The sequence below is a fragment of the Eutrigla gurnardus genome (assembly GCF_963514095.1).
Source record: "Eutrigla gurnardus genome assembly, chromosome: 7".
Taxonomy (NCBI): Eukaryota; Metazoa; Chordata; class Actinopteri; order Perciformes; family Triglidae; genus Eutrigla; species Eutrigla gurnardus.
In genome coordinates this window covers 8,126,316-8,151,941 of record NC_139921.1, presented here as the reverse complement: position 1 = coordinate 8,151,941, position 25,626 = coordinate 8,126,316, and the positions used below count along the sequence as shown (strand labels likewise).

At 40.0% G+C, this 25,626-nt stretch overlaps 1 protein-coding gene across 1 annotated transcript in view; it reads right to left on the bottom strand.

Moving 5' to 3' along the window:
• Nucleotides 1-1,877: 1,877 nt before the first annotated feature.
• clmna (calmin a) overlaps nucleotides 1,878-25,626 on the bottom strand; it is a 44,512-nt gene continuing 20,763 nt past the window's right edge. The window contains exons 2-13 of the mRNA XM_084014024.1: nucleotides 21,807-21,868; nucleotides 16,847-16,942; nucleotides 16,643-16,726; nucleotides 14,959-15,051; nucleotides 12,376-12,572; nucleotides 12,042-12,235; nucleotides 11,148-11,230; nucleotides 8,839-11,025; nucleotides 6,487-6,632; nucleotides 5,399-5,489; nucleotides 5,241-5,302; nucleotides 1,878-3,710 (exon numbers count right to left, since the gene is read on the bottom strand). Of these exons, the coding sequence (XP_083870150.1) occupies nucleotides 3,587-3,710; nucleotides 5,241-5,302; nucleotides 5,399-5,489; nucleotides 6,487-6,632; nucleotides 8,839-11,025; nucleotides 11,148-11,230; nucleotides 12,042-12,235; nucleotides 12,376-12,572; nucleotides 14,959-15,051; nucleotides 16,643-16,726; nucleotides 16,847-16,942; nucleotides 21,807-21,868 (3,419 nt within the window). The 3' untranslated portion in view covers nucleotides 1,878-3,586. The remainder of the gene's footprint in view (nucleotides 3,711-5,240; nucleotides 5,303-5,398; nucleotides 5,490-6,486; nucleotides 6,633-8,838; nucleotides 11,026-11,147; nucleotides 11,231-12,041; nucleotides 12,236-12,375; nucleotides 12,573-14,958; nucleotides 15,052-16,642; nucleotides 16,727-16,846; nucleotides 16,943-21,806; nucleotides 21,869-25,626) is intronic.

Here is a 25,626-nt window from a genome sequence, read left to right as displayed (position 1 = left end):
AGTGTCTTTGAGAATCTTTTAAAAGCGCTATACAAATAAAATGTATTATTATTATTATTTAGGCATCTTTTTTCAGCAGAGGAGGAGCAGAGGAACAGAGGAGCAGAGCAGAGGAGCATAGCAGAGGAGCAGAGAAGCAGAATAATTTTTATTATTGTTATTATGCTTGTCCTAATACATTTACCTTTGTTTTCTGGACCCCCAGGACCCTCAGGACCCCCAGGACCAGACCAGAGAGGGGAAGGGAAGCAATGGGTCATTCCGTGTCATGTCATTTCATCAAATGCCTCCCACCTGACCATCTCAGAGTGTAAAAATTCTAGTACAAAGACACACTTGTTAATAGGAAAAATCTAAAATGTATCTGCTTTCAGCATGTTCAACTCACATTCAAGGACTTATTGCCTCTGTAACTACACGTGTGCTACATTTGAATATTTTCGTAAGGCTAAATTTGTCGGTAGCATTTAGTCACATTTAAGTCTTTGGTAAATGGTAAAAAAAACACAATTGAATTGCCCTGCTGTGATGTTTACTAGTAGGCTATTAGGACATGCAGTACCAAAAACGGCCACAAAAACCCCACCAATTTCAGGATTTAAAAAAATCACTGCGACAAATTGAGGCCAAAACACCCTCCCAATTTTTTAACATGATTTTAACAAGAATATGATCTTTCAAAAAAAGTAAGTTTGGACCTGATACTTGTCAGTTTTTGGAATATGGCTCTGAAGTTGGGCAAAGATGTGTTTACTTCCATTTTTGAGCCTTAATATCTGTGAAACTAATCTAAGAGAAACCATATTTTTTAGAATGTTTAAGGTCTGCTTCCTTGGAACGCGATGCCTGGCAAGGCTTGTGGCATGGCCTTGGCATCTATTTGCAGCGAGGTGAGTAGCGGAAGCCAATATTCTCCTTTCACACAGTTCTGTGTTTAGTGTCAGCATCCTGTGTGCAGAATCAATGTCAAATCTACTGTCCATTATTAAAGGATGGGTGTGGAAGCAAACATTTTAATAGAATGACACAAGCATAGAAGGTATTGGTTCACTTCTCTGTATACCTGTGTGTATAACATGTGTAATAAATATGTGGTCGTATGGGTTGGAGCACTTGTTGCAGCACAATCAGTCGAAGTAACCGCCACTAAGCGGAAGGTGGATTGGGTTAAGTCTTATTTAACCAGTTGTTAACAACCCCAATTGTTGAGATGCATTAAAATGTTTCAGATCAATGATGGCTGATTGCCCATCAATAATAAATACATCAAGACATATGTTCTTATAATAAATAAGTATTGAAAGCTGTTGTAATTTAAGTTCCTCTGGTAATCAGTGATGCTGTCTATATGTCTAGGGCTTTTATTACGAAAGGAAAAAAAAGGAGCTGTATATGCTTGTATTGTCAATGTGGAGGTAATAAACGCATTTTCCCATATTAATAAATAAATACGAAATACTTAATGACCATCTGTGTTGTGATGCTCCACTCACATTAAATGTATTATTTTCATGGATTCGTCTGGAGGTTAGTGACATCAGTTTTACATTTCTTTTCAAGATGAATTGTGGGATACTTCGAGACCAAAATGGAGAATTCACTATATAGTGAGAAATGGGTGATTTCGGACAAAAAAAGATGCTGACTCATTCTTGCAGCGCTCTATGAAACACACACACACACACACACACACACACACACACACACACACACACACACACACACACACACACACACACACACACACACACACACACACACACACACACACACACACACACACACACAGACAGACAGACAGACAGACAGACAGAGAGAGAGAGACTTCACCCATTGGCCGGCTGATGTGGAAGAAGGATTGCATGGAGGGTGGTCACTTTGTCGTAGTGCTTCATTACAGACAATGTTCAAAATCAACATATAGAAACATACGTCATAGTAAAACATTCTCTTTCCATCGACGGGCTCGGACAAGCTCAAGCATAGCTCAGTCACATAAAACATTTCTTTGTCATAAAACTTTTAAAAATCCATTATGAGCCATAAAATATTACAAATACGACCTCGACTATTATACAATATAGAGCTGCTGGGGTGATGCTTTAGTACAAGAGTTACAAGAGTGTACAAGAATGTCTGCGTGTTAAAAACAAGACTTTCATTACTGGGTCTGTGGTGAGTTGTGTATTTTCTGTATTAGTTTTTCCACCATTGTCTTTGGCAGTTTGTAGTCTTTTTCCAAGAAAGTTGACACATCAGAATTCCCCTTCATTAGTCATCCTTACAATAGTACAGGTACCATATAATTTTCCTGCTTCAGCTAAAAACTCCAGTTTTTATTGTTAGCACTTATACATCTTAAATGGCTATTCAGATCCATATCTCTATCTACAAGTCAGAGTGCTGTACAGTCATGTTGTCTTACAATGACTGTCGGCTTTGCACAGCAATAAACCACATACTTCCATAGTGTCTTTTAAAACAGGACATCGAGCCACAGTTAGGAGACTTTCACAATAAAATGTCAGTACTCTGAGATACATGGCGATGTTATGGGAAGGAAGTCAGTCATTTTGAGAAGAAGCTATAATGTTACACAAATAAAAAGTAAAAAGTCAATGTTTGGAGAATAAAGTCACCATTTTACAAGAAAAAGAAGTATAATATTAAGAGATAAAGTACATGAAAACATCTTATATTGCGTGTATAAATGTTGATGTTATGACTTACCCCTTATTATATTATTACCTATACTTATAGACTGAGAATTACAAACAGAGCCATGAATATTTTTCATTTTGGATTGTTAAAGTGTCAGAATACAATATATTCTACTATATATTCAAATATGACTTTGAAGTGATAAAGGTAGGGGTGATCCTCAGATTAGTAAAGGTACAACCTCTGCAGATATAATGCATAAAATGTATAAAACAGATTAATATGAACACGTTACATCGAGATAATGTGGTTGTCTTGCTGTAATTGCTAAATGTTTATTGTTGTTGTTGTACATCTGTGCATTTACCACTGGCATTTGGATATCTTTTAACTAAGATAATAATGTGTGTGTACATTTAAATAAATTAAAACTTGAATTACAAAAATAGCACTGAATTCTCTCTAAATATTGTGGCTTTTCCTCATAAAATAACATGCAAATTTGTAATAATACCAGTTTTTCTATTTAATGTGACTTTTTTCTATACATTAACAACTTGACTCTCAAAATATTATTATTTAATCAAAATCCTTAATAAACTTTTATTCTTGACACATGTTTTTATCTTGGAAAGTTATTCTCATAATATTTGAGTTTTCTTTCTCAATCTCCGACTTCATGTTTCCCCAGCAGTGGCCCTAATACATTTTCATACACATAACTTCAAGCCACATCGAAAGCTAAAAAGCAAAAACCTAAAAAAACGTTAGTTTGAAATACACGTCTTTTAAATGCCTTCCCTTGATCTGGAGAACAGTCAGTGTGATGGAAAGGAAAGAGGAGTGGCAGTTGAGCTGTGTTTGTTTTGGTGGCTGTGCATTAAAGTTGAGATTATTTTTCCTGTAACTATGTGTGTGTGTGTGTTCAGTGGTTGAGGTTCAGCAGCAGGCTGGGCAGTGTCTTCAGGTCCATCTGTGGCAGCAGCCAGAAACAGTAGAGCAGCAGCCAGAGCAGCAGCAGCAGATAAATCTCCCAGCTCTCACCGGACCTGCAGACATAGAGCGAGGAGAGGTTAGAAGAAAAAAAAAAAAAGCACTTCCATGTTCTTACCTAAATCACTTTGATCATAGCACTGTTGCTCTTATCAGTTTGCTGAACAGCTACTACCTTACTCGGACGAGGACCTAACACTTGTTCTATTTTTAGCTCTTACTTTATCGGCAATGATATGTTGTTTCTTGTTTCTTTGTTTCCACAAATGTACTTATTGTAAGTCGTATTGTAAAAGCGTCTGCTAAATGCCCTAAATGTAAATGTAAGACGGTCAGCAAAGACAAAAGTTGTGTCCCAATCAAGCGCCCATCTTTTAGAGGCTGCACCTAATGCATCACAGCGGCTGAGACAAGTCTTTCCCATTTCAAAAGACTTCAGAGGATCCAACTGATGCATCTTTCACAGCCCAACTTTTCCCAAGATTTATGGCGCTGGTGATGATTTGATTTTAATCAACATGCAGCAGGAGATGTGGCAGAAAACACTCAGGTGCCTCTGGCACGGGTGGTGGAGCATCATGTCCATCCATCATAATTTAAAATAAAAATAATAAAATATGATCTCTGGCTTCATTTGAATCATATAACCTAAGTTACCTCGTTTATGCCCTTTCTTGTCAAGAACAGCTAGTTGCTAGGTGACAGGAGTGACAAAGGTGACGCAAACAGGAAATCTTCTGAAGACCAGACTGCCTCTGCAGTAACCAGGTCATTAGTCATAGAGGACAGAAATCAATTCCCACGTTTGTTACTAGAAAAGTTAAAGCTTGCAAAGTTAACCTGCATGAGTATCTGAGATTTTATTCATTTTTTGATTGATTTTCAAAACAAACTTTTTGGATAATTACACAGAAAGAAAAGTGTAAAATGAAATACACAGACATTAAGATAACATCTTACCAGTTTGGTTTGAGAGCGTGACTAACTAGCTGCTTGGCGGATATTATGCAATATTATGAATAATATATTATGGTGACATCACCACGTTACAGAAAAAAAGGCAAGATTTCCATGAAGGCGTTTGAAGCAGTTCAGGAACAGTTTCTGTGGGGGAGATTAACTCCTTTTGAACATGGACTGCTTTCAATAACAAATAGTGATCATCATTCAGTAATTATGCAATGGTGTTGGCGTTTGTTATGCTTTTAATATTTGTATTGCTCTTACCGTTTCTATTTAAATCATGTAAGGTGCCTTTGAGCACCCTTTAACATGTTAAATAAAATGTATTATTTTTACAATGTGTGAGTCTATTCTTAATGAATAATTATTTGTTTGAAATTGGGCTTGTATCTTTCGCTTCTCTTCCATGATAGCGAGATAGATGGCTTTTTAATTTCACATGTGATGATAATCATTATTATCCCTATAAAAATATCACCACGATCAATTACGAAAATATTTATTTTATTTATATGTTTTCTATCACAAGAATATAGAAATCTGAATAACTAAGCTTTCTTGTATCGGTACACGGTTCAACACTAGTCCACCATAGTTTATAGCAACAAGGGCAAAGTTCTTACCAAAGGTCAGAGTCTCCGTTGTCAACTTCTCTGGTCGCTGCAGCCACAGCTGTCTGATTGTTCTGTGAGTGTTGGAACGAATACAAGTCAAACACTTTAGAAAGTAGACCGTGTCAGAGAGAACATCAATCTAAGAAGGAATGGAGTGTCAAACCAACCGTGGACTCGGTGACGCGAGCCCCCTTTCTGTGACGGAGAACTGGAGGGACATGGTTTTCATCCCGTCTGGTGGAACTTTTACTGTCAATCCTGAAAAGATTAAATCCATTAGTTTGGATCTCAAGAGAGAGGAAAACCCAGGAAATGGAGCAGTAAAGTCATAATGAAATCTTTGGACCTTTTCCAAATAGCAAGGAGAATGAAACAAAGAGAAAAACCTTCGTTCTCATTTTCTTTTGGCCACATAACTCCACAGCTAGCTGGAATTCACAAGTGTTTGACATATTGTGTCTTTATAAAATACATATAGAAACAACTGAACAAGATATTGTCTGTTTACACATTCACAGGTCACCAAACGATGATGATTTAGTCTAATAATCAGTCTTTTTAGCTCTGGTTTGGTCTCCCCAAACTCCTGAGATAGGCAGGAGTCTCCTTAATTGATGTTATGCAAACATTTTTCACTTTGCTCTTTTTTCGCTTTAATTTTGAGAGTTTGCATCCTGAAAGGTAAGAGGGAAGATTGGTCGTGTGTTATGAACCCATAGATGGCAGTGAAGTAAGACACCAATACTGAAGTTACGCTTAAATTTAGGTTTCCACATTACATGAAATTCATGTGTCCTCTTGCATGCATCCATTGGGAATCCCTTGTCTGTAGGTACCCATTATGACTCCTGCATAGAATAATACTCATTACATATACATTATACATTGAACAGCTATTACTGAAAACACCGCCCATGAATATGACAGAAAAAGCGTATGGCATACCATCATCTGAAGGAGTCTTTACTTTAATTCCACTGCTGAACATAAACAGAATCATGCTCCCTTGTATTAAATAATTAATTATTGTCATCCCCTTTCTTCATAACGGCCTCTCAGCCCTCATAAGGCCTGTCTTCATTCCCATCAGCAGCCCACATAGAAAACTTTGTCCAGTACATTTAAGGAAATATGTGAGCAAAGTGAGAGAGACCAGGTCAGAGCAGCCCCATCCATTGCCACAACACTGGTTTCCCCCCAGAGTCCAGTGTGTTTCTCAGCGTACCACGGAGCTGACTAAGAATAGAAAGCCTACCTCGCGGTGTTTTCCCGGGCAGAGCCTGAGCTCAGATCACTGCCGTCTGCTGAAATATCACCAGCCCAGAGTCCTCCTATCTGCTCCCCAGGAAATACACAGCGTTCCTTGAATTTAGATGCTTCGTCAGTCTCCTGGTTGATCACCTAATCAAAGCGAGTCACAAAGAGAGACAAATCTTTCAGCAGCTTAGTGACGTACAGGAGGGAAAGATATTTCAACAACTAATGGCCAGACTGTCACAAGAATCTCTCAAACACATTTCAGAATGTTGATGACGTTTTATGCGGGTATTTATGGTCCCTAGAGGATGAATCCTAATGTTTTAGGACAAAAACAAAAGTGCATAGTGTGGCATATTTTACAAAATATGCTTCAGATGTGGCATTTTTGCTGGAGCCATCCAGACAAGTTAGCAAGCTTTAAACATTGAACTAAAACTGTCAGCAGCATTAAAATGTCTGGTTGGTACATGTTCGTCTGTCCAATATTATATTATTAAAGTTCTACACAACTCAGACAGGATCACAACTTTTTCAGACCAGGTGTTTCAGTTTAAAGAGCGCCCGTGTTAACTGGTGACTTTCATCTGACTCTTGCATGGTTGCTCGTAGTGATTTAGGTAAATGGTTGGCTTACAGAAGAAACACAGTCATCAAATGGATTGAAGGTTTTTATGAGGACACCTACATGATCTGTTGGTATTTTCAATAGCTGCCGTCGCTACGAGCAACCACCATTCAGCTGAGAGTCACCATTAAACCCGAACACCAGCAGCATCTATGGCTGCAAGCTAATAAATGTGTTGACTCGCAGACTGATAAAAAATGCTTGTGTGTGTAGCTTCCATTCAAAAACTCAATAGAGTCAAAGCTTTGAGTCAATGTCATGGTGTTTGACCTTTATGTACATGAGCAGTTAATGGTACTGGAAGCATCTGGTGCTGTAGTTTCTCCACTAAATACATGTCGCCACAAAATATTGGGTCACTTGCTAATGTATCCTCACTAATAGCACACGGATATGGAAAGTCGTTAATATGAGTACATCATAGTGACAAGCTTTCAGAGAGCATCAGTGGAACAGACTTGATGACTGAATGAGAAATGCCAGCAGGTCAGCTGGTCATTAGGTGAGATATTGTGGAAGTGTGAAATGTCACATTGCTTCATGTTCCTGTTTGGCCAGCTGGACCGTTAGACACACACAAAGATGCCCAGAAGACGAATATCGTGTTGATTTAAATTTGATTTTTACTTGATGAAGCCATTTATCCAATAAGACTGAAAAACATTCACCCGTTCCAGCTATTTAAATGTAAAGATTTACTGCCTGTCTTTGTTTTATCTAAGTGTTAAATTGATCTGTTTAGGGTTGGTTTGAAAATAGGCTACTTGTCATCATTGGCTAAAGGGAACTTTTAATAAACTTTACATATCTTTAAACACTGTATATATTAAATAATGATGAAAAAACAGAATATCCATAGAAAATAGCATTTTTTCCCCACATCCTGATAATGATCCTCATATCTGAACTTTGGTATCAGCTGATCCAAGAACACATCAGTGTGTTTAAAAACAAGAATATAAGTGTAAAATATGGTAAAATAACTCTCTGTTCGCACCTGCCTGATCAGGACTGAGCATGTGCAACTCTCAACAGTGATGACAAAGATGGCTTACTCGTTTACAACTTCCATCATTGATTTTGGATGCAGCGACCGTTTTTTCCCCGAATTTAAGAGGCTGTGGTGTTGTTGTTCTTTTGCAGTGTATCTGAGCTGACGAACATGATATTGGATCGGTGCATGGACTCACATACTTGCACCCAGCACTTTAGGCTGTATTGGAGGCCTTTCCGATATTGGCAGCATCAGAACAATTCTACAAATTTGCACTAAACACAAAGTACAGCCGAGTACAGAACACTAGATTCGAAAAAGGAGCCGAGACTCATGATGACATATCTGGTAATTACAATTAATTTGGTGCAGAATATACATATCTGTACCAAATGTCATGGAAAACAATCCAAAGGTTGTAGAGAGGTTCACTCAAAACCAAAAATGTTAACTTAATGGTGGCGATAGAAATAAAGTGCATCCTTTGAAGAACAACATCTGTATACAATTTCATGGCAAGAAACTTCAGTCTGGACCAAAGCACTTGATCGTCCAACTCACTTACCAACATCACCATACCAGATATCCCCAACCCCAATCAAAACTCACCTAGAAATGGCCAAAAAGTGCACTGCAACTAAAGTGTACTACTTAATTGTATTTAAAAGCCCAAGCTTATTTGAGACTGAACTGTTCTGATTGAGACTCGGCTGAATATACACACATACCTTGTCGTTCTCTTCTATTGATTCCACTCCATTCCTGAAGTCTTCACCTAGCAGGCTGAGTGCTTGGTCAGGTTTGGTTTCTGAAGCTGGAGCCGGCTGGAGAGCAGACACACTTAAAACTGAAGGCCAACTCTGCATTTCAGTATCTGGTGGCTCTGTAAACATGGGCTCTTCTTTGTCAGGGTAGAAAAGATCCATGGGTTCAATTGGGTCGCCTACTACATCCTCTGGGGGAGGATGTTGATCAAAGTCTGTATAAAACAAGTCTCTGGACACACTACTTGGTTCATGAGATGAAATCTCTGCCGTACCATACAGTTTGGAGTTGACTGGATCTAATGTGCTCTGCTGTGTGGTAGCCGTTTCATTGTCAGGAGAGGTGTCACCCAGTTGGTTCTGGTGTCCATCCGGTTGATCAGTTGAATCCATTTCCTGATCAGCAGTCATAGGTTGAGATTCGGCATCCCTAGAAGAAGTCTGAGAAATCAAGTCCTTCTCAGTGTTACCCATCTGAGAGTCATGGTGAGGAGACTCACATTCCTGTCTGGCTTCACTTATTGCCACGTTATCTCCTGCTTCTTGCCCAGCTATGTCTTCATTTGATAATTTGCTGGTGTCCTTTTCATCCAAATGCTGGCTTTCTATGTCTGTCATTGGTTCTGAAGCTGATGGTTTCTCTGATACCATGCAGGGAGGACTCTCAACAGAGGTTTTGTCAACATTGTCATTGGAGTCACAGCTCAATTCATGTGGATCTTGAAGGCTGTTGACATCCGCGTCAGTCCCCTCCGGCTCATCATCCCCTGCATGATCTCGTCTTTCTTGGTCACACGTCCCCTCTTCGTCCTGCACTTCTGGCTCGCTGGAAATAGAGATCAGAGGAATATTTATGCCTGGTCCCAGGTCCAGACTTGTTTTTGAAGCTCTGCCTTGGTTGTTTGGCAGTGTGCTTGCTGAAGTCTCAGAGCAAACGCTTTCTTCAGCATTTAGCTCGTCTCTTAGAAATCCTTCACTTGCTTCATCTTGTGTTTTTACAACCCCTTCACCCCATTGCTCTATACCCGTCTCCTCTAACAAAGAATCTTTTTTCGGACATTCAGTTCTCACTTTTAATTCCTCAGAGTTATTTCTCTCATTCTGACTCCCAGTTCGACCATTTATTTGTCCTTCATGGTCCTCTGCACCACCAATGAAGTCCACGGCTTTGTTTGAACATTCTCGTTCTCTGCAAGTGCTCTCTTCAATACTGGTTTGTTTGAGTTGGGAAGATTCATCAGTTTCAATGAGATTTCCAACACTGCTCTTGGGCTGCTCTTCTGCATCGTACAGTCCAAAAGAAGGGTCTTGCTCTCTGCTTTGACTTGTATCCATCTGTTCAGGGTCTACTTCTTCGGTAATCTCAGCTTTGCCATGGTCTAGTACCCCTTCGAGTGCAATGTCCTGGTTGTCAAGGATTGCCTCTTTCTCTTCCACTACTTCCGCTTGCTTTTTCTCAGAATGCCCTCCATATCTCTCCTGGTTGCTCTCCAATGAGCTCAGCGAGAAAATCCCTTCATCGATATACGACTCAGTGATCAACTGCTCATCAGGGGCTCTATCCTCTAGGGATAGGACGCATCCTTCATCCAGATTAGTGACCTCCACGGGGGTGGCACGATACACATCCCAGGCAGTTCCGCTGTCACACAAAGAACTGTCACTTCGGCTTTCACAGAACCTCTCTGGCGTCACCCCAAACTCGCTCTCTACCCAGGAGTCCGGCGAGCTGATTGCTGAGTCACCAATCACAGACTCTGTGTTTACAGACTCGGGCACTGATGAGCCTGTAGGCGAGTGAGTGTAAGACAGTTGTGGGGACTCAGAGGGTGAGTTGGAAGATTCCCTGGGCTCTTTAACCACACTGCTGGAGACATCTTCCATGTGGGGGGGATCTGCTAAGATGTCTTCACTGGACCATGAGCGAGCTGCAGCCGGTCTGAAGGGGGGCGACATGGCGCTCCGGTCCTCTGACACAGAGGATATTAAGATTTTGGGCGGTGGTTGGGTACAGACTCTCTGGAACATGTAGGACCTCTCCTTCACTCTGCTTTGGGGAGCGCTATTCCGTGTGCGGTTAAAGTCACTGTCGCGGAAGTTGATCCGACCCATGGAGACACTCCGTTCAATCAGCAGACAGGGATCCTCTGGCTGAGAAACAAAACAAAGAAGTTGGCAGAACTCTATCCATGCCTACATTTAGACATTGGGGTTTTGTCAAAATCTGTACATCAGACTCAAATCGTCCATGCTCTGTAAGAGGGGATTCTTACCTCCTCTATGCCAGGGAAATGCTCCAGGAACTGTGACACATACATCATGATGGATTGTTCAACTGGTGCATTGATAGTCACATCTGGACATGGGCAAATAAAGAATAATTACCACAGTTACATTTGTATGAAGACTCCCATGTTAATTAATTAAATTATCCTATTTTTACATAGAGGCACCACATGACATATGAATGGGAATAATTATGGAGCTGTTTTCAATGCACAAAGACTACCACTCTTTGGCAGCTTACTCTGTAACATAGTATTGGTTGCACCCATGCAAACATTATAACTGGCCTGGTTCGGCTAATTATGTAATTATACGAAACCTGTTGCAGAGGTCTAAGCTATGTTGAGCAGGCTACTGTGGCATCGACTCTACATAGCATGACCCACTAACCCCCCCCCCCCAAAAAAAAAAAAAAAAACACTCTTACCTATAGCACTCTGATCATAGCACTGTTGCTCTTGAGGTACTACTTTACTCAGATGAGGACCTAACACTTGTTCTATTTTTAGCTCTTACTTTATCGGCAATGATACGTTGTGATTTCTTTGTTTCCTTCTTTTGACAAATGTACTTATTGTAAGTCGCTTTGGACAAAAGCGTCTGCTAAATGACCTAAATGTAAATGTAAATGTAATGAATATGGCTTTCAGTACCTAACACGATGTACACTGACACATTTTGATGATGGCTACTCATGTAATATAATGTTTAATTCATGTTGATTTCCATGGACTGCAATTTTTAATGTATGTTTTTTAAATTTAAATACGGATCCCAGGAAGACAAGCTGTGCTTGGGGCATAGCTAATTGACATTCTAAATCAACATATCGTATCGTCAGCGTCTTGCCAATAAATTGAAAAGAACTATTGTCTTGTTACCCTCAGGCTCCAGGAGGCGTGGGATACCCAGGCTGTAGTGGGCTATCCTGAAGGCGTCCTCCAGATTCTCCTTAGCGTTCCTCAACAGTGCCTTCCTCATGTCCACCAGGCTCGGGTCAATGGACTTAATGACAGCCAGGAAGGCCAGCCCACTTGTCCAACTCTTCCCAAAGTCTTGCACTGCCACACCATACCTATGGCAGCACACAAACAGTGGTCAGGGTCGGTCCAGAAAGATCACCAAACAAACCCCAAGAGGGAGACTGAAAGCACACACCAAGGGTTGATTTTTGAGTGAACTGACCCTTTAACAATCTATTGAAAACACACTCACTTGCGTGTTCGCTTCTGCACCCACTGCAATAGTTTCTTGATGGCTTTGCTCTGTTCTCGCATGGCGGTGGATGCTGACTGTCTCTCATCCGACGGCGTGCTGCAGCAGGACGTATCAGAGTCTGAGCTGGTGGGGATGGACGACAGGCTGGATGAGGAGGGAAACTGGCTCCTGATGTTCCCAGTAAGCTCCTTGATCTGGAAGGAGACAGAGAGTTGGATTATATTCACCTTTAGTCAACTCTTTTACTGACCGATTCAGCTCTTGACTATCAAATTCAGTCATGTCTCTCCTGCAGATTATTTACACAAAGTTCCCTACTGAAAGTGTTTAGTTGGCACAGAAAAACCAAACAGTGTAAGAAACCATCGCAGATAAAAAGTAGAATCTGTTCTGGTTTCCGTGGAAAGACAACAAACAGGTAAAACGCCAAGTCATTAACAGGATTAATTACATCATGGTTACCACGGCAACCAGGGCACATGATGTAATTCCGTTCAACAGATGACCAACAGTTACGTGAGAATGAAAGCCAGTAAAAACAATCAGTGGATCTCTTCAGTTCTGAATATGTTGTTAGACCTTCAAGATCAAATTTAAGATTTAAGATCTGGTGGAGCTTTATAAAGTCTGAGAAAATAACCACATTTATCACTGAAAACCTGCGTAACAGATACACATGATGTAGTGTCTCAGGCACAAGATCTTTATATCTTTATACATCTGATGGTTCAGTCTTACAAAGGACCATTCTTCTTCCCCCCTTTCCTTTATTGAGTTTATAGTGTTTTGTTTATATAAAAATCCAAAACGCCTCAATTGAAATCTTGCCCAGCATCTAGTTTGTCACATCCTCAAACAAAGCTAGTAAGAGTAGAGCTGAGCATGGAGTCACCAAGTTGAAAAGTGGCTAAAATGTATTTTAATCATTATTCCTCAGCATTACAACACCCCGTATCTGGTTATGGTAAGGGGCAAGAGATTTCTGCAACCAGAGAAAGAAGTGACCATATTTGGACTCCGAAGACGCGACTGGTGGAGAGCGGCACCCTGACTGCATCTGACTTCTGGTGTGAAGCTTTTAAAGTTAGGTTCTTAATTTAAAGGTAAAGTTTACAGCTAAGAGTTAAAGTCATCTTAGTAGCTAACTTCATTGGCTACCACTGCTTTATGGTCTATTTAACTCTAAACTGACCATCATTTACTAAATAAACATCATGAAGAAGACTTGAAACTAGAGATCGAGACCATAAACTATACTGAGTTTACTAAATGAGATGTAGGGTAATTTTCTCATAGATTTCCATGCAATTTGACTTCTTTAAGCAACCAGAGGAGTCACCCCCTGATGGCCAGCAGAGAGAATGCAAGTTTAAGGCACTTCAGCATCACCGTTGTAACCCTCAGGCTTCTGACAGGTCATTCTTTACGATTTGCATCAGACATACAGTGGGGTGTGACACGTAGACATTGAATAGACAGGGAGGGTATAACAACATTTGAACTTTGAACCAAACAAAGGACTAAACGACAGGTTAATCTGTCTTTGCTGCACAGCTTTTGACCATTTAAAAAAAGCATTGGGTAGTTTTCACTCCGCACAAAAGGAATAATTATAATAATCGGAATCATACTTAGTACAGGGCCTTTTTGCAGCAGCCATTTTGACATTTCATAATCAGGTAAAACACAGGTGTGAGCCAGCATGCACAATTCCAGGGCCCTGGCACACCTAACAGGGCAGTAATTCATGTTATTATTTACACCTGCATTTACCCTGCAATGGCATGTCAACATGGCTGCTGCAGAAAGGGCCTACTGACTGATTGTAATAGTCCCCAAGCCTGGACACAGCAGGATTTAAAAGGTCAACATTTGGATCGCCTCAAGGAGACAAAATTAATCCTCAAAATGTTCAGATATGGTTAACTTTGACATGCAAGTTCACCCTCTTGACCCCCATAAAGCCGTTTTGACAGTGCTAACCTGTGAGGGGTTTTGTGTATAGGCAATTTCAAATTTATGCAAAAGTTTCGTTCACACTTCTAGGTTGTTTGTAAGGGTCTATAGAACAATTTTGATCTGAGGGCCAGACAGGCCGGTTAAAAATTGCCCTCTAGGAGGCGTTGATGGCTCCCACCCACCACCAGCCTAGATAAAATATGGTAGTTTATATATTATCTGATCTGAACTTATCGTGTGCTGCCATCTTAGAACCCCTGATATCTTTGTTTTGGAAGTTCGAGGAGAGGAGATAGAGAACTCTGTTTTTTTAGCTTTTCACAGTGGCAGAGTAGACAGCTTCATAGACTTGAATGCCTAGACAGTGTGAACTGCAGAGATAATTGTTTCCTCATGGTGTCTGTCTGAGGCATCGAACCGCAGTGTGATTACATAAACTAGAGCTGCACTTTGATGGGCTTTTGTGAATGGAAAGTCCAAAGGCTGTAAAGTAGACACTTCTTTCTAACTCTTGACCCAATTTTGAGTAAAAAGAGGAGGGGAAATGGAACCTCAAAGTAGAGAGGAGAGTGGAGGAAGAGGTATGACGTTCAAAAGATTTGGCAGGGAATATGAGATTACCTGGAAGAAGAGGATGATGTTCCAGATGAGTCCCAAGACGATGGAGGAGTTTCCATCAGCGACATCAGCTGCATCGATGCTGACCAGTTTGACCTGGGGACACGTATGTATGTGCAGTCAATATATGCTGCAGGAACGAGTCCTAATTATTATCTAAGCAATAAGAATAAATCTAAGCAAAACGTTATTGAATGTAGCCAATTATAGATCTATGCTATGCTTCTCGTCCTTTCTGCATTTCTCAGTTTAAAGTGTTTCTTTAAGTCTGATTATGACTTACATTCTTCTCATTAGTGCAATATTATCTAACAATCCTCACATTGAGCTCTGATTGGTCAGAAGGCTGCTTTCATATGAGGTGACCTCCAGAGCAGGTTAGGTGTGCAGCATCAGTTACCATGGTGATCTACCTGGTAAGTATTGAACTACCATTGAGTTAAAACTGAAGTTTCCTCGCTAACAATAAATCCTGCTTCCTAGTACAAGACTCTGGTTCCTTCATGATAGTCAACAGGTTTTTGATTTATTTTTTGTCTAGATGCCTGAAATAAAGACTGGCAAACACAAGCAGAAGGGATTCTAACATTTTGTTCTACACTTTTTTTTTGTTGTCTTAAAATAGTCAATTGCAAACAAGTGACTAAATGAGATGAGATGAATGTCATCCACATTTTGCTGGACGGTGTTCACGTGACGTCATGCGATCGTGGTGTCAGTCAAAATTAAGTCAAACTTTATTTGTATAGCTCATTATAAAACAACAACAACAACAACAGTTGACCAAAGTCATGAACAACCATAATATATAAATAAATATAAAGCAACTTGTGATAATCATCCAAAATTGTTAAAAACATAAAAGAAAACATACAGGAATAATTTATTATATAATTGTAATAATACAATAATAATATATTTTGTGAAGGAAAAAACTTTTTTTGTGTGTGTCAGAGATGAGACACATAATCTGAAATAATAAGGTCTACCTGCATAAATAAATCAAATGTTTTATTTTATTTTAAATACAACTATTTTTCGCTTGTCCACCATGATAGTGAGCTAAATCACGGCAAGCAACAAAATCTTAAACTCAACCCTGAAGCAGACAGGAAGCCAGTGGAATGAGGCCAATACTGGTGATATAATCAAATTTTCTTTTTCCAGTAAGAAGACGAACAACTGCAATTTGAATTGCCTTCGTCAAGGAGACGACTGTTCTCCACCCACGTACAAAGAATGACAGTAGTCTAACGAGAGGTAATAAAAGAACAAATTACTCTCTCAAGGTCTTTGGGAGAGAGATAAAAGTTTTAACTGGAAAACACTTGTTTTCACAACTGAACCAATTTGTTCATCAAATTTGAAGGAGGTGCCAAAGATCACGCCAAAATTATTAACAAACGGTTGTTTGTTTATAGCATAACATTATTTTCTACTCCTGGGGATTGTATTGATAACAGTGGTGTTCACATGTGAAGAGCATTTTGCTGATGTTAAATGTTTAAGTTAAATGCTTGTTTCCGGCAGTAACCCTGAATCGGAAGGGCAAGTCCCATTGGCTTTTTGTGGAGGGAATACATGTGATGCTAACTTCCTGTTTGGCCTACAAAAATACATCACCCCTGCAGCTCTGTACCAACAAACATTAGGTAGTCTTGTATTTTCAATGTGCTGTGGAACTCACGTTTCTCTCCTCCAGGAAAGTAAGGACCTTGGCAATGTTGTTGAGTCTGAAAATCCGATGGGAGGACTTCTTGAACCCTTGAAGCTGGAAGATCATTCAGAATGAGAAAAGTGTTATGGGATTGTATAAAAACTGCAGACCAGTCTTCATACAACACAGTACTGTGCAGTTACATGTGTGAAGTTAACTGTGTGAGAGTCTGACCAGCTTGCAGCCGGAGAGTTCCTCCAGCAGGGCCATGAGGATGTGTCCGTCCTGGATGTCCCGGAAAAGGTCATGGACCTCAATGGGCGGGTCACACTGAAAATAGTGGGAAAGAGAGAGGGGAATAAGAGGGGGGGGGGGGGATCAAGAAAATGGATGTTATCTTCTTAATTATTGTCTATTGCTTAGTTGACAATGATTTTGAAGCCTTGAGGTTGGCAGTTTGGCCGTCGTCACCTTGGATTTTTTGCAGCCAGTGAAGGAAGTGACCTAATTTGGACTCTGGAGGAGCGATGCTGCAGTAGCAACCTGTCAATCACAAGGTAGCCACGGCCTAAAGCACACCGTGCTTTCACTTCTTAAGATCTGGCATCCACATGCTTGGACATCACATTTTGATCTTCTATACCATAATACTTAATTCTTAAAAAAGAATACTTACCAAAAACTACATCATGTCAAAAGATGATGCTTAGTTTTTATACTTATCAGTTCTCAATAAGCCCAAATAGCAAAGGGAAATTAAAAATGCATCCCAAAAAAGATGTCAGGTCTTAGAAGGTTAAGGTCTATTTGACTCTATTTGGATCATAATTACCAAATGAACATCAACATGCTGTATTGAAGAAGACTTGAAACCAGAGATTGAGACCATACACTTGTGTTTACAATGTTTACTGAGATAATACATTGAGTTAGAAGGAGGATCATTTTCCTTATTGACTTCCATGCAATCAGATGTTTTGCAATCAGGAGTCGCCCCCTTATGACCAGAAGAGAGAATGCAAATTCAAGGCACTTTTGCATTGGCATCACTATTCAGAACCGGAGGTTGCCGCCTGCTAAATACACCAACAGTAAAGTATGCAGATGGATCCTTAATCCGTCGGTAACCCACAGCATGCACTGCCTTCCGCGTTGTTATCACAACAAGCCATTACTCACTCAGGCATTTGTGAATTTGTCTGAACATGGTGAACGGTGGCGGTGGAGGGCGATTGGGGGGGTGAAGTGGCTGGAACTTTCCAAGATGACAGAAGACAAATGCATGATTGTTAATTAGTGGGTCAGAGATTTGATGCGGGGCCAAACAATGAGTAAGAGAAGACAGGCTCATTGTGTGACTGAACACAAAAGATTTGATCAGACGCTCATATTCTCAGCTCACCCAGACTCACCCCTGGTTGGAGACACAACAGAAAGGAAAGATAGTGAAACGCAGCGGGTCGGTGTACACACAGTGATGTAAAGCTCTGCTGGAGCCTGCTTTGGAAATCTCAATGTGTAGTCATTTGATATACGAGAGGTCTATCAATGTACAGGTGTGTGTTTGACATTAACAAGGCCCTAATTAGCTTTTCTGCTTTTCCCCTTTCCTTTAGTTTGTTTAAAGTTTGTATGTGCATGTTAAAGGTCAAAGCCTAAAGTCCATGGACTTTGAAAAGGAAGAGGAGTCAAAGTATCATGAATGCCACCATGCGACTGATGACTGTGTTGATGAGGGTGACTTTTGTGGTCCATTATTTCTATTTACAAAGACATCTTCCATTTGCTAGGTTGTTTATCAATTAATCCGCTCTAAATCTCTCATGAAAGACAACTTACAAATCCAAAAAAATAAAGAAAAGATAAAGAAGAAGATTATGCATTTTTATATACTGTATGTAAACATTCTTAATGCAGTACAATCTGTTATGGTTTTAACTGCTTTTCGTGTTCGCGACTGTTAAATAGAAACAATGTATTACTTGAACTCATTGGGAAAGGCAATAAAGCATGATTTCCTACCTGTGAATTAACACAATAACAATAAGAGTATCCATGTACACATGATTCCACAGGAGATCAAACAACACATTCCTCCAAGGTAAGACAAAACTCGTTGATATTCTCACAAATAAAAGCAGATACGTTTTGCCCAGGCGTCAACCTGCCGTTGAATAGTGAAGCCCACGCTGAAGTGCCTTAAGCTTGTATTCTCTCCACTAGCCAAAATAAGTCTGATTGCATGGAAGTCTATGAGAAAATGACCCTACTTCTCACCTGATTTATTATCTCAGTAAACATTGTAAACCTGAGTTTATGGTCTAAATCTCTACCGCTGCCTCGCTATCGTCGCTGACACACTAACAATACAATGAGCTACTAAGATTAGTTCAACACGACCTTACTTTATGAAGCTAACTTTGATAACAGCTTCACACCAGAAGCCAGATGGACTAGATTGCCGCTCTGCTGCTTGTGTTCATCAGATCCACCCACCCACAAAATATGGTCACTTCCGATCAAAAAATCCAAGATGGTGGCTGCTAAAATGATGAACTTGAGGTTTCAAAATCGTAGTCCACAAACCAACACGTGACGTCATGATGGCTATGTCCACTTCTTATATACTGGTTGTGTCAGAAAACCTTCCCAATTGAGCAAGGGCGTAGAATTGGGTAGGGATGCTAGGGACACGTCCCTACCAATATTCAGCCGCTACTGTGTAGTCACTATCAATACAACCGCTGTCCGTAGTGTTTAGTCAATGATTATGGCACACAAAGGGTTATGTTGGTCTCTGCTAGAAGTCCCGCCTCTCTAACCTAAATACCGCTCCCTGATCGGCTGCCGGTTTCTCGCTAACTTACATGTGATTGGCTGTGCCCACTGTCACTCCTTCTGCTTGTTAAAACTACCTGCAACCTGCTAGTTGGACCGGACGAGAGGCAGTGCATGTTATCTGCGAGTGTTGAAGTTCAGTTGTCAACATGTTCGGCATTTGTTCTTCCTGGGTCATGTCAGCTAGATGGATTTTAATATCAGTGGTGCCATTTACATTTGTGTTTGTGTCTGTTTGCGTGCGTGTACGTGTGTGCGTGCGTGTGTGTGTGCGTGTGTGCTGTACAGGATTTGAAGGATGTCAAAGAAAAGAAAAGTGGATATAAGAGACTTCTTTAGGAGTCAAAGTGTAAGTTACTTCAAGGGTGTATAGGTAGAGGCTCAACAATACAAATATTGAATAAAAGAGAATATTTAATGCCAAAGAGATACACCTTTTTAAAGTTATTTTTAATTCTTATTTTCATGTATTTGTGTAGAAGAGAGCAACGGTTTAAAAACACATAAAGAAAATTTGTGGTGAAAATACAATAAAACCTCAGATTCTAGATGATCATGTGGTTTTATAATTATAAAATATAATTTCCATCCATCCATTTTCTACCGCTTATCCTGTATTCAGGGTCGCGGGGGGGCTGGAGCTGATCCCAGCTGTATAAAATATAATTAATTAATATTAAGTAATCTAACCTATAACATTTTCATGACGTGAAATTATGATTGCTAATGCAAAAAAACGTCAACTTTCATGAGTGCTGCCTTGGAGCACTTTTGTGTCCCCACCAATCTCAAAATCAAACCTACTCCCTTGCAATTGAGTAACGTTTCTTGACATCCATAGAAAATCTCTCTCTTCAAACTTTTTTAATATAGTTCGAGGGAGGTTCCAAGGAGCCCTGATTTAACTTCTGAGCAGTGAGAATGCGTCGTCACACTGTTTCTAATTTATCTCGCACATCTTTGCCATTTGTGGACTGAAATGTCTCGTTATGTATCAGCCCATAAATTTGTTCATAATTGTTAGTTGAAAAATATCAGCCAATGTCTCGGCTTTTCACATTAAACAGTTATGACTTGGGGGGCTGTCACGCTCTTCAATAAATCCATTTTTTCTATACATTTTTTTAACACAATAATGTTTATTATGATGGTGTTATAATTTGTGTATTACACATTTCTCAGTCAAATCTGTGTATTTATAGTTATAAGAAGGGACTTGTGTGTCCCTTCTGGGCCTCCATACAACAGTTTCTCGTCCCTTTCATCAACAGGATTGTCATTGGTTACCTTGGAAGCATTTCTCCTGTATTTGGCCCAGGGAGGGGCCCCTCATCCACCCGGCTATTGTCCGCATGCAGCGGCTCGCTGGGTGGTTCGTGGAGGAAACGACCACCCTGGGCTAGCTAGACCTGCAACACTCTCTCAGATTACGACATTACAGCCTAATGAAACTTTAATGCTGCACACGGGCAGTTCCACACAACCACATGTATAATTCATAGAGTGAGATGGAGAGAATGCACCTGTAAAACACATATTAGGAGCATTGCGGGGTATTGTGATCATAATGTGACATTCCATGGGGAAGATGGTGCTACTATTTTGGGATAGGGCTGGGTTAAAAAAATTGATTTTCTGCTATTTCTGATCATACAATCTTCATTTGGCATGTCTGATATCGACTCATAAAAACCTCAAATCAATGTTTTAACACCATTTCATGCATCCTCTTCGTTAGTCTGGCATGGCCGCACAACAAAATTTGTCCATGTGAGAGACGGTGAAATAAAACATGGCAGAAGATCCACGACAGCAGATGTCTGGCAGCGTTTTGGGTTAAAAAAGTATGGGGACAGAAGAGAGCTGGAAAAAAGCAAATCCATATGCAAGATATGATACTCGAGGTCAATGTTGTGGAAATAGCACAAATCTCTGAAAGCATTTAATCAGACATCGGCCAGAAAGCCTATCAGCAATCATCTCCACATTCTGTTGTGTCCTTCACTACTGAAATGATGAATCATCACCTACGACTGTACTGTCGAGGTGATCTATAGAATTATGTTGTGAGTGGCTCATGTTAAATAAACAGTGTATTAATGTAACATCATATTTTTAATAATGCACCAGGTAAGAGAGTTCAAGCTTTGTATAATTTGCAGCATTAGTTCTGTGAAAATAGCTCATAACCAAGAAAAATTGCAATCAAATTGGGTCCTTGTGAATCAGAATTGAATGGTTTCAGGAAATCAGTAGCGATGCCGAACCCTAAACCTGGGATTTGGACCAGAGCGACTGTAACAGATGAAATGAAAGCTCAGTGAGCGTCTTCGTAATAACATGAAGATCAACAAACCTTCTCCAGATGTAGGTTCATCCATCGAGTGAACGTCCTCTTCTGAACCAGCTCTCTTTCAACTGCAACACACAAAGAGAAGGGAAATAAACATTTCACTCTCGAGATGCGCTGGACATTTAACAGGTGTTTGTAGTTCTGGCTCATTAGACGTCTACATGCAACTCTACACATGTAAAAACGGTTAGGCACGGGATGAAAATATCTTGTCACGATTATCCTCTTTAAAATACTTGCGATTCAGAATATCATCCAGATGATCATCAAAATATGAATACGACTCTTAATATATAATTTAACCTTAATCTTAAAATAATACTTTTATGTTCACCATAGCTTTCTGCTAAATCTTTTAACGTCTGCACTGTCTTATTATTGCAAATGTGTTTTTATTCTCCTTGTCTTTCTGTAATGCATTTTAATTTTGCCTTTATTTTCTTTTAAATTCTTCTATTTTTTCACTTTATTATATGATGTGTTATGATGTGAAGCACTTTGAGTCTGCCTTGTGTATGAAAGGTGCTATACAAATAAAGTTGCCTTGCCTTGCCTTAATATGGCACATTTTCAAAAACTGGAACTTCTGGAACTGGAACACTTTACATTTGGCAACAGATAAGACGTTTTTAGTGAACATCCTTAAATAAGATGATCATGAATCATAAGGTCTCCCTGAATAATAAAAATATAAATTAAATAAAAAAAAAAATTAATATTATATATATATTTAAAATGTTCCACTTGTGTACCATGATTGTGAGCTAGACATAGATATTTATGATTATCCTGATAATGGAAATTCCCCACGATCAACTCATTGCCGGTTAAACATCCTATATCAACCCATCACTAGGTGTGATGTCACGTTGGCCCAGACCAAAGTCTAGCGATCATAAAAGAGGAGTACAAACTTATTGGATTATGAAGATGACTGCAACATTTACTGCTGACTCAGAAAATTCCGTTAATTTCTCTGGTGGCCTGAAAGAGCTTCAGTCCACCATTTCTCTGCTGCACCAAAGCACAGAACATATGGGGGGATTGGCAACTAGAGGGTGGGAGGATCTCTGTGGACGTTACCATGGTAGCAATGTCAGCTGTTTTCATCTTTATGTCCAGTATGGCTCACTGGAGGCACTGGAGATATTGATTGTTTCTTGCTCCAGTGGAAGCACTGAGGCCTGATGGGAGGACAGTAGAAAACACGGACACCGGAGAAGAATATATTGCTCTTCATCATCGGGGTGTCCATATTGGCCTCTAGAGATGTGGCATGTGTAGAGGCGAGCTACTGATTTGTTATTGTGGCCCATCAATGGAACAGCAGTGTGTCCTGTATAGTGCTAAGTCACGGTGGGGAACGCCCCAAACGCAGAGTTTCCCCCCACCAGACAATGCCGAAGTTCGGTTTGTATTCAAGAGGCGTAGCTGAGGCTTTAATGCATGAATCTTTGCCAGACACAGGGAGCTGGTGGGGGGGGATGAGAGGAGATAAAGCATGACAAGAAGAGGAGATGACAAGGAAGGAGCGAGAAACGGAACCCGAAGGGGAGACGAGCAAGATGGGAGATATTCAAAAAACATCGCTACAGACTAAAGGAAAAAATTCAACCAATTGTTGGCATGACGCATCCACTGATGCAACAGACCAGAGTCTGAAATAATTAAATGGCATGGCTTCAATCGTGAACACTATTTGTATAAGCCATACCAAATAATAAAGCATTCAAGCATCAGCAAATAAATGCTTCTTTGACGAATAGGAAGCATGTGAAGCGAACACAAAACCACACTATCGCAGACGGACATTAAAAGCATGAAGCCCTTCCCCTGGAGCAGCTTCCTTTTTAAAGGCGTTTTGCCCGCCAGCCCTGTCAAGCAGAATAATGAATCATTCAAGTTCAAGTTGAGATTTGTCTCTTCACCTCAGGGTGAAAAGGGAACATTATGCACCTCTGACCCCTCCACCCACTGGTGGAGTGTTTGTCATGGCTACTGCAGGGTTGAAAGCGAGGCCTGCCACTTCCATGAGTGATGGGAATCACAATGTTTCTTCACTGAAAGGTGAAACTCTAGTGTTTTCTTGAATTGCCAAGAGAAGTTGGAGGCGTGTTCAAAGTGCATTGTTTACATAGCTGGGCCAGCCATGCTTGCTGTTAGTGCATGTGAGTGCATGTTAGTGTGTCTCACTGCGAGTATGATGGTATATCACGGTATTAAGAAATACTGATACGGTACGATTTTCAATGCCGTCATGAATCCAGATGCTGCTCTTTGGACCATATTGTTGTAATGACCAGCAGACGCCACCAGAGGTCGTCTCTATGGTGGAACAGGCAGCTGAGCTCAGAACCACGGAAAGTCAGTGTGTCCATCTTTTGTTGCCTTCAACATTTTATAGCAGAGATCTCCAACAAGGTAAAATGCAAATTGATGTAACATCACGTTCCTGTTACTCCGGCGCTCCATTGATCAATGTATTTTGCTGCTGCATTTTAACGGGTTAAATCCATCCAGATTGAATGTTTTGTGTTTTAAATGTCTTATATTTTACTTTCTGTTGGCTTTGCCAAAGTTAATTGTATCCAAGTGTCTGGTGGCACATAGGCATCAAAAATAAATCCATTAGAGACCATGAATATTAACAGCACATTTTACAGGAAATCCACCCATTTTTAAGGTGCCTTTGAGCAAAGTCCGGCTGCAGCTTCCGTCTTAAAATGTGTTTTCAAGCAGAATAATTCATCATTCACGATGTCTCTCTTCACCTCAGGGTGAAAATGGTTATGGTGAAAGAATTTTTTTTTTTTAAGATGAAAAATTGTGAAGACCTTCCATCATTTTGACTCCTAGAGATCTTGGAGCGCCTGTGGCCACCAGAGTGTTGTCGGAGCCACATTGAAGGATTTCCTCCCTGTGAAGCGCATGCTTTCAGGGTCGGGAAATCCCACGTTCCGAGTCTGGTCCAGTCTAGTGAGAGTGCTGGTTCAGCCTTCAGAACAAAAGTACAATACAATAATAAAACAAAATTTATAATAATCTGCTTCCGGTGTGTTGACATGAAGAGTTACCTCAAGTGTTGTTTCTGTTCATGGTTTCTGTCCATGCCCTTATAAATGCATCTATGAGCTTGTTCCATAGGCTTCATTCATTGGTTAAAAACACACACACACACACACACACACACACACACACACACACACACACACACACACACACACACACACACACACACACACACACACACACACACACACACACACACACACACACACACACACGCGGTTTCGTCTAATGACATTTTCTGCTTCAATCTATTTGTTGGCGTTTAACCTTTTCAAAAAAACATTTTCGCTGCGGTCACAAACTGCTGCACACACAAATGGAGACTCATCTGTATTAACAGTCACAGAAAGAAGCGTTAATGTTTAAAAAAGTGGCAGTGGGTTCAGGATTTTGCTGAATTTGACAAAAAGTGTATTGATTTAAATAATCCAAGGCTATGTCGTAATTAAAATGTACATTAAAATGACAATTATCACAGAATTTTACAAGGCCACAATATGAAAATGTCATGTCAAGATTAGCCTGTCAAAATAACTGTGATTTCACAATATTATCCCATTAATTCATCAAAATATGCAAAAAAAATTGAAAAAATTGAATTGAAATTGAAATTTACACTAAAACTTGCTGGAATCACTTTATATTTTGTTAAGAAACAAATATTTTTATTGTGTCACAGATAAGACATCTTTTTTATTAGACATACATTTAATGAAACAATTGAATGAACATTAAATCGCCAGGTCTCTCAGCA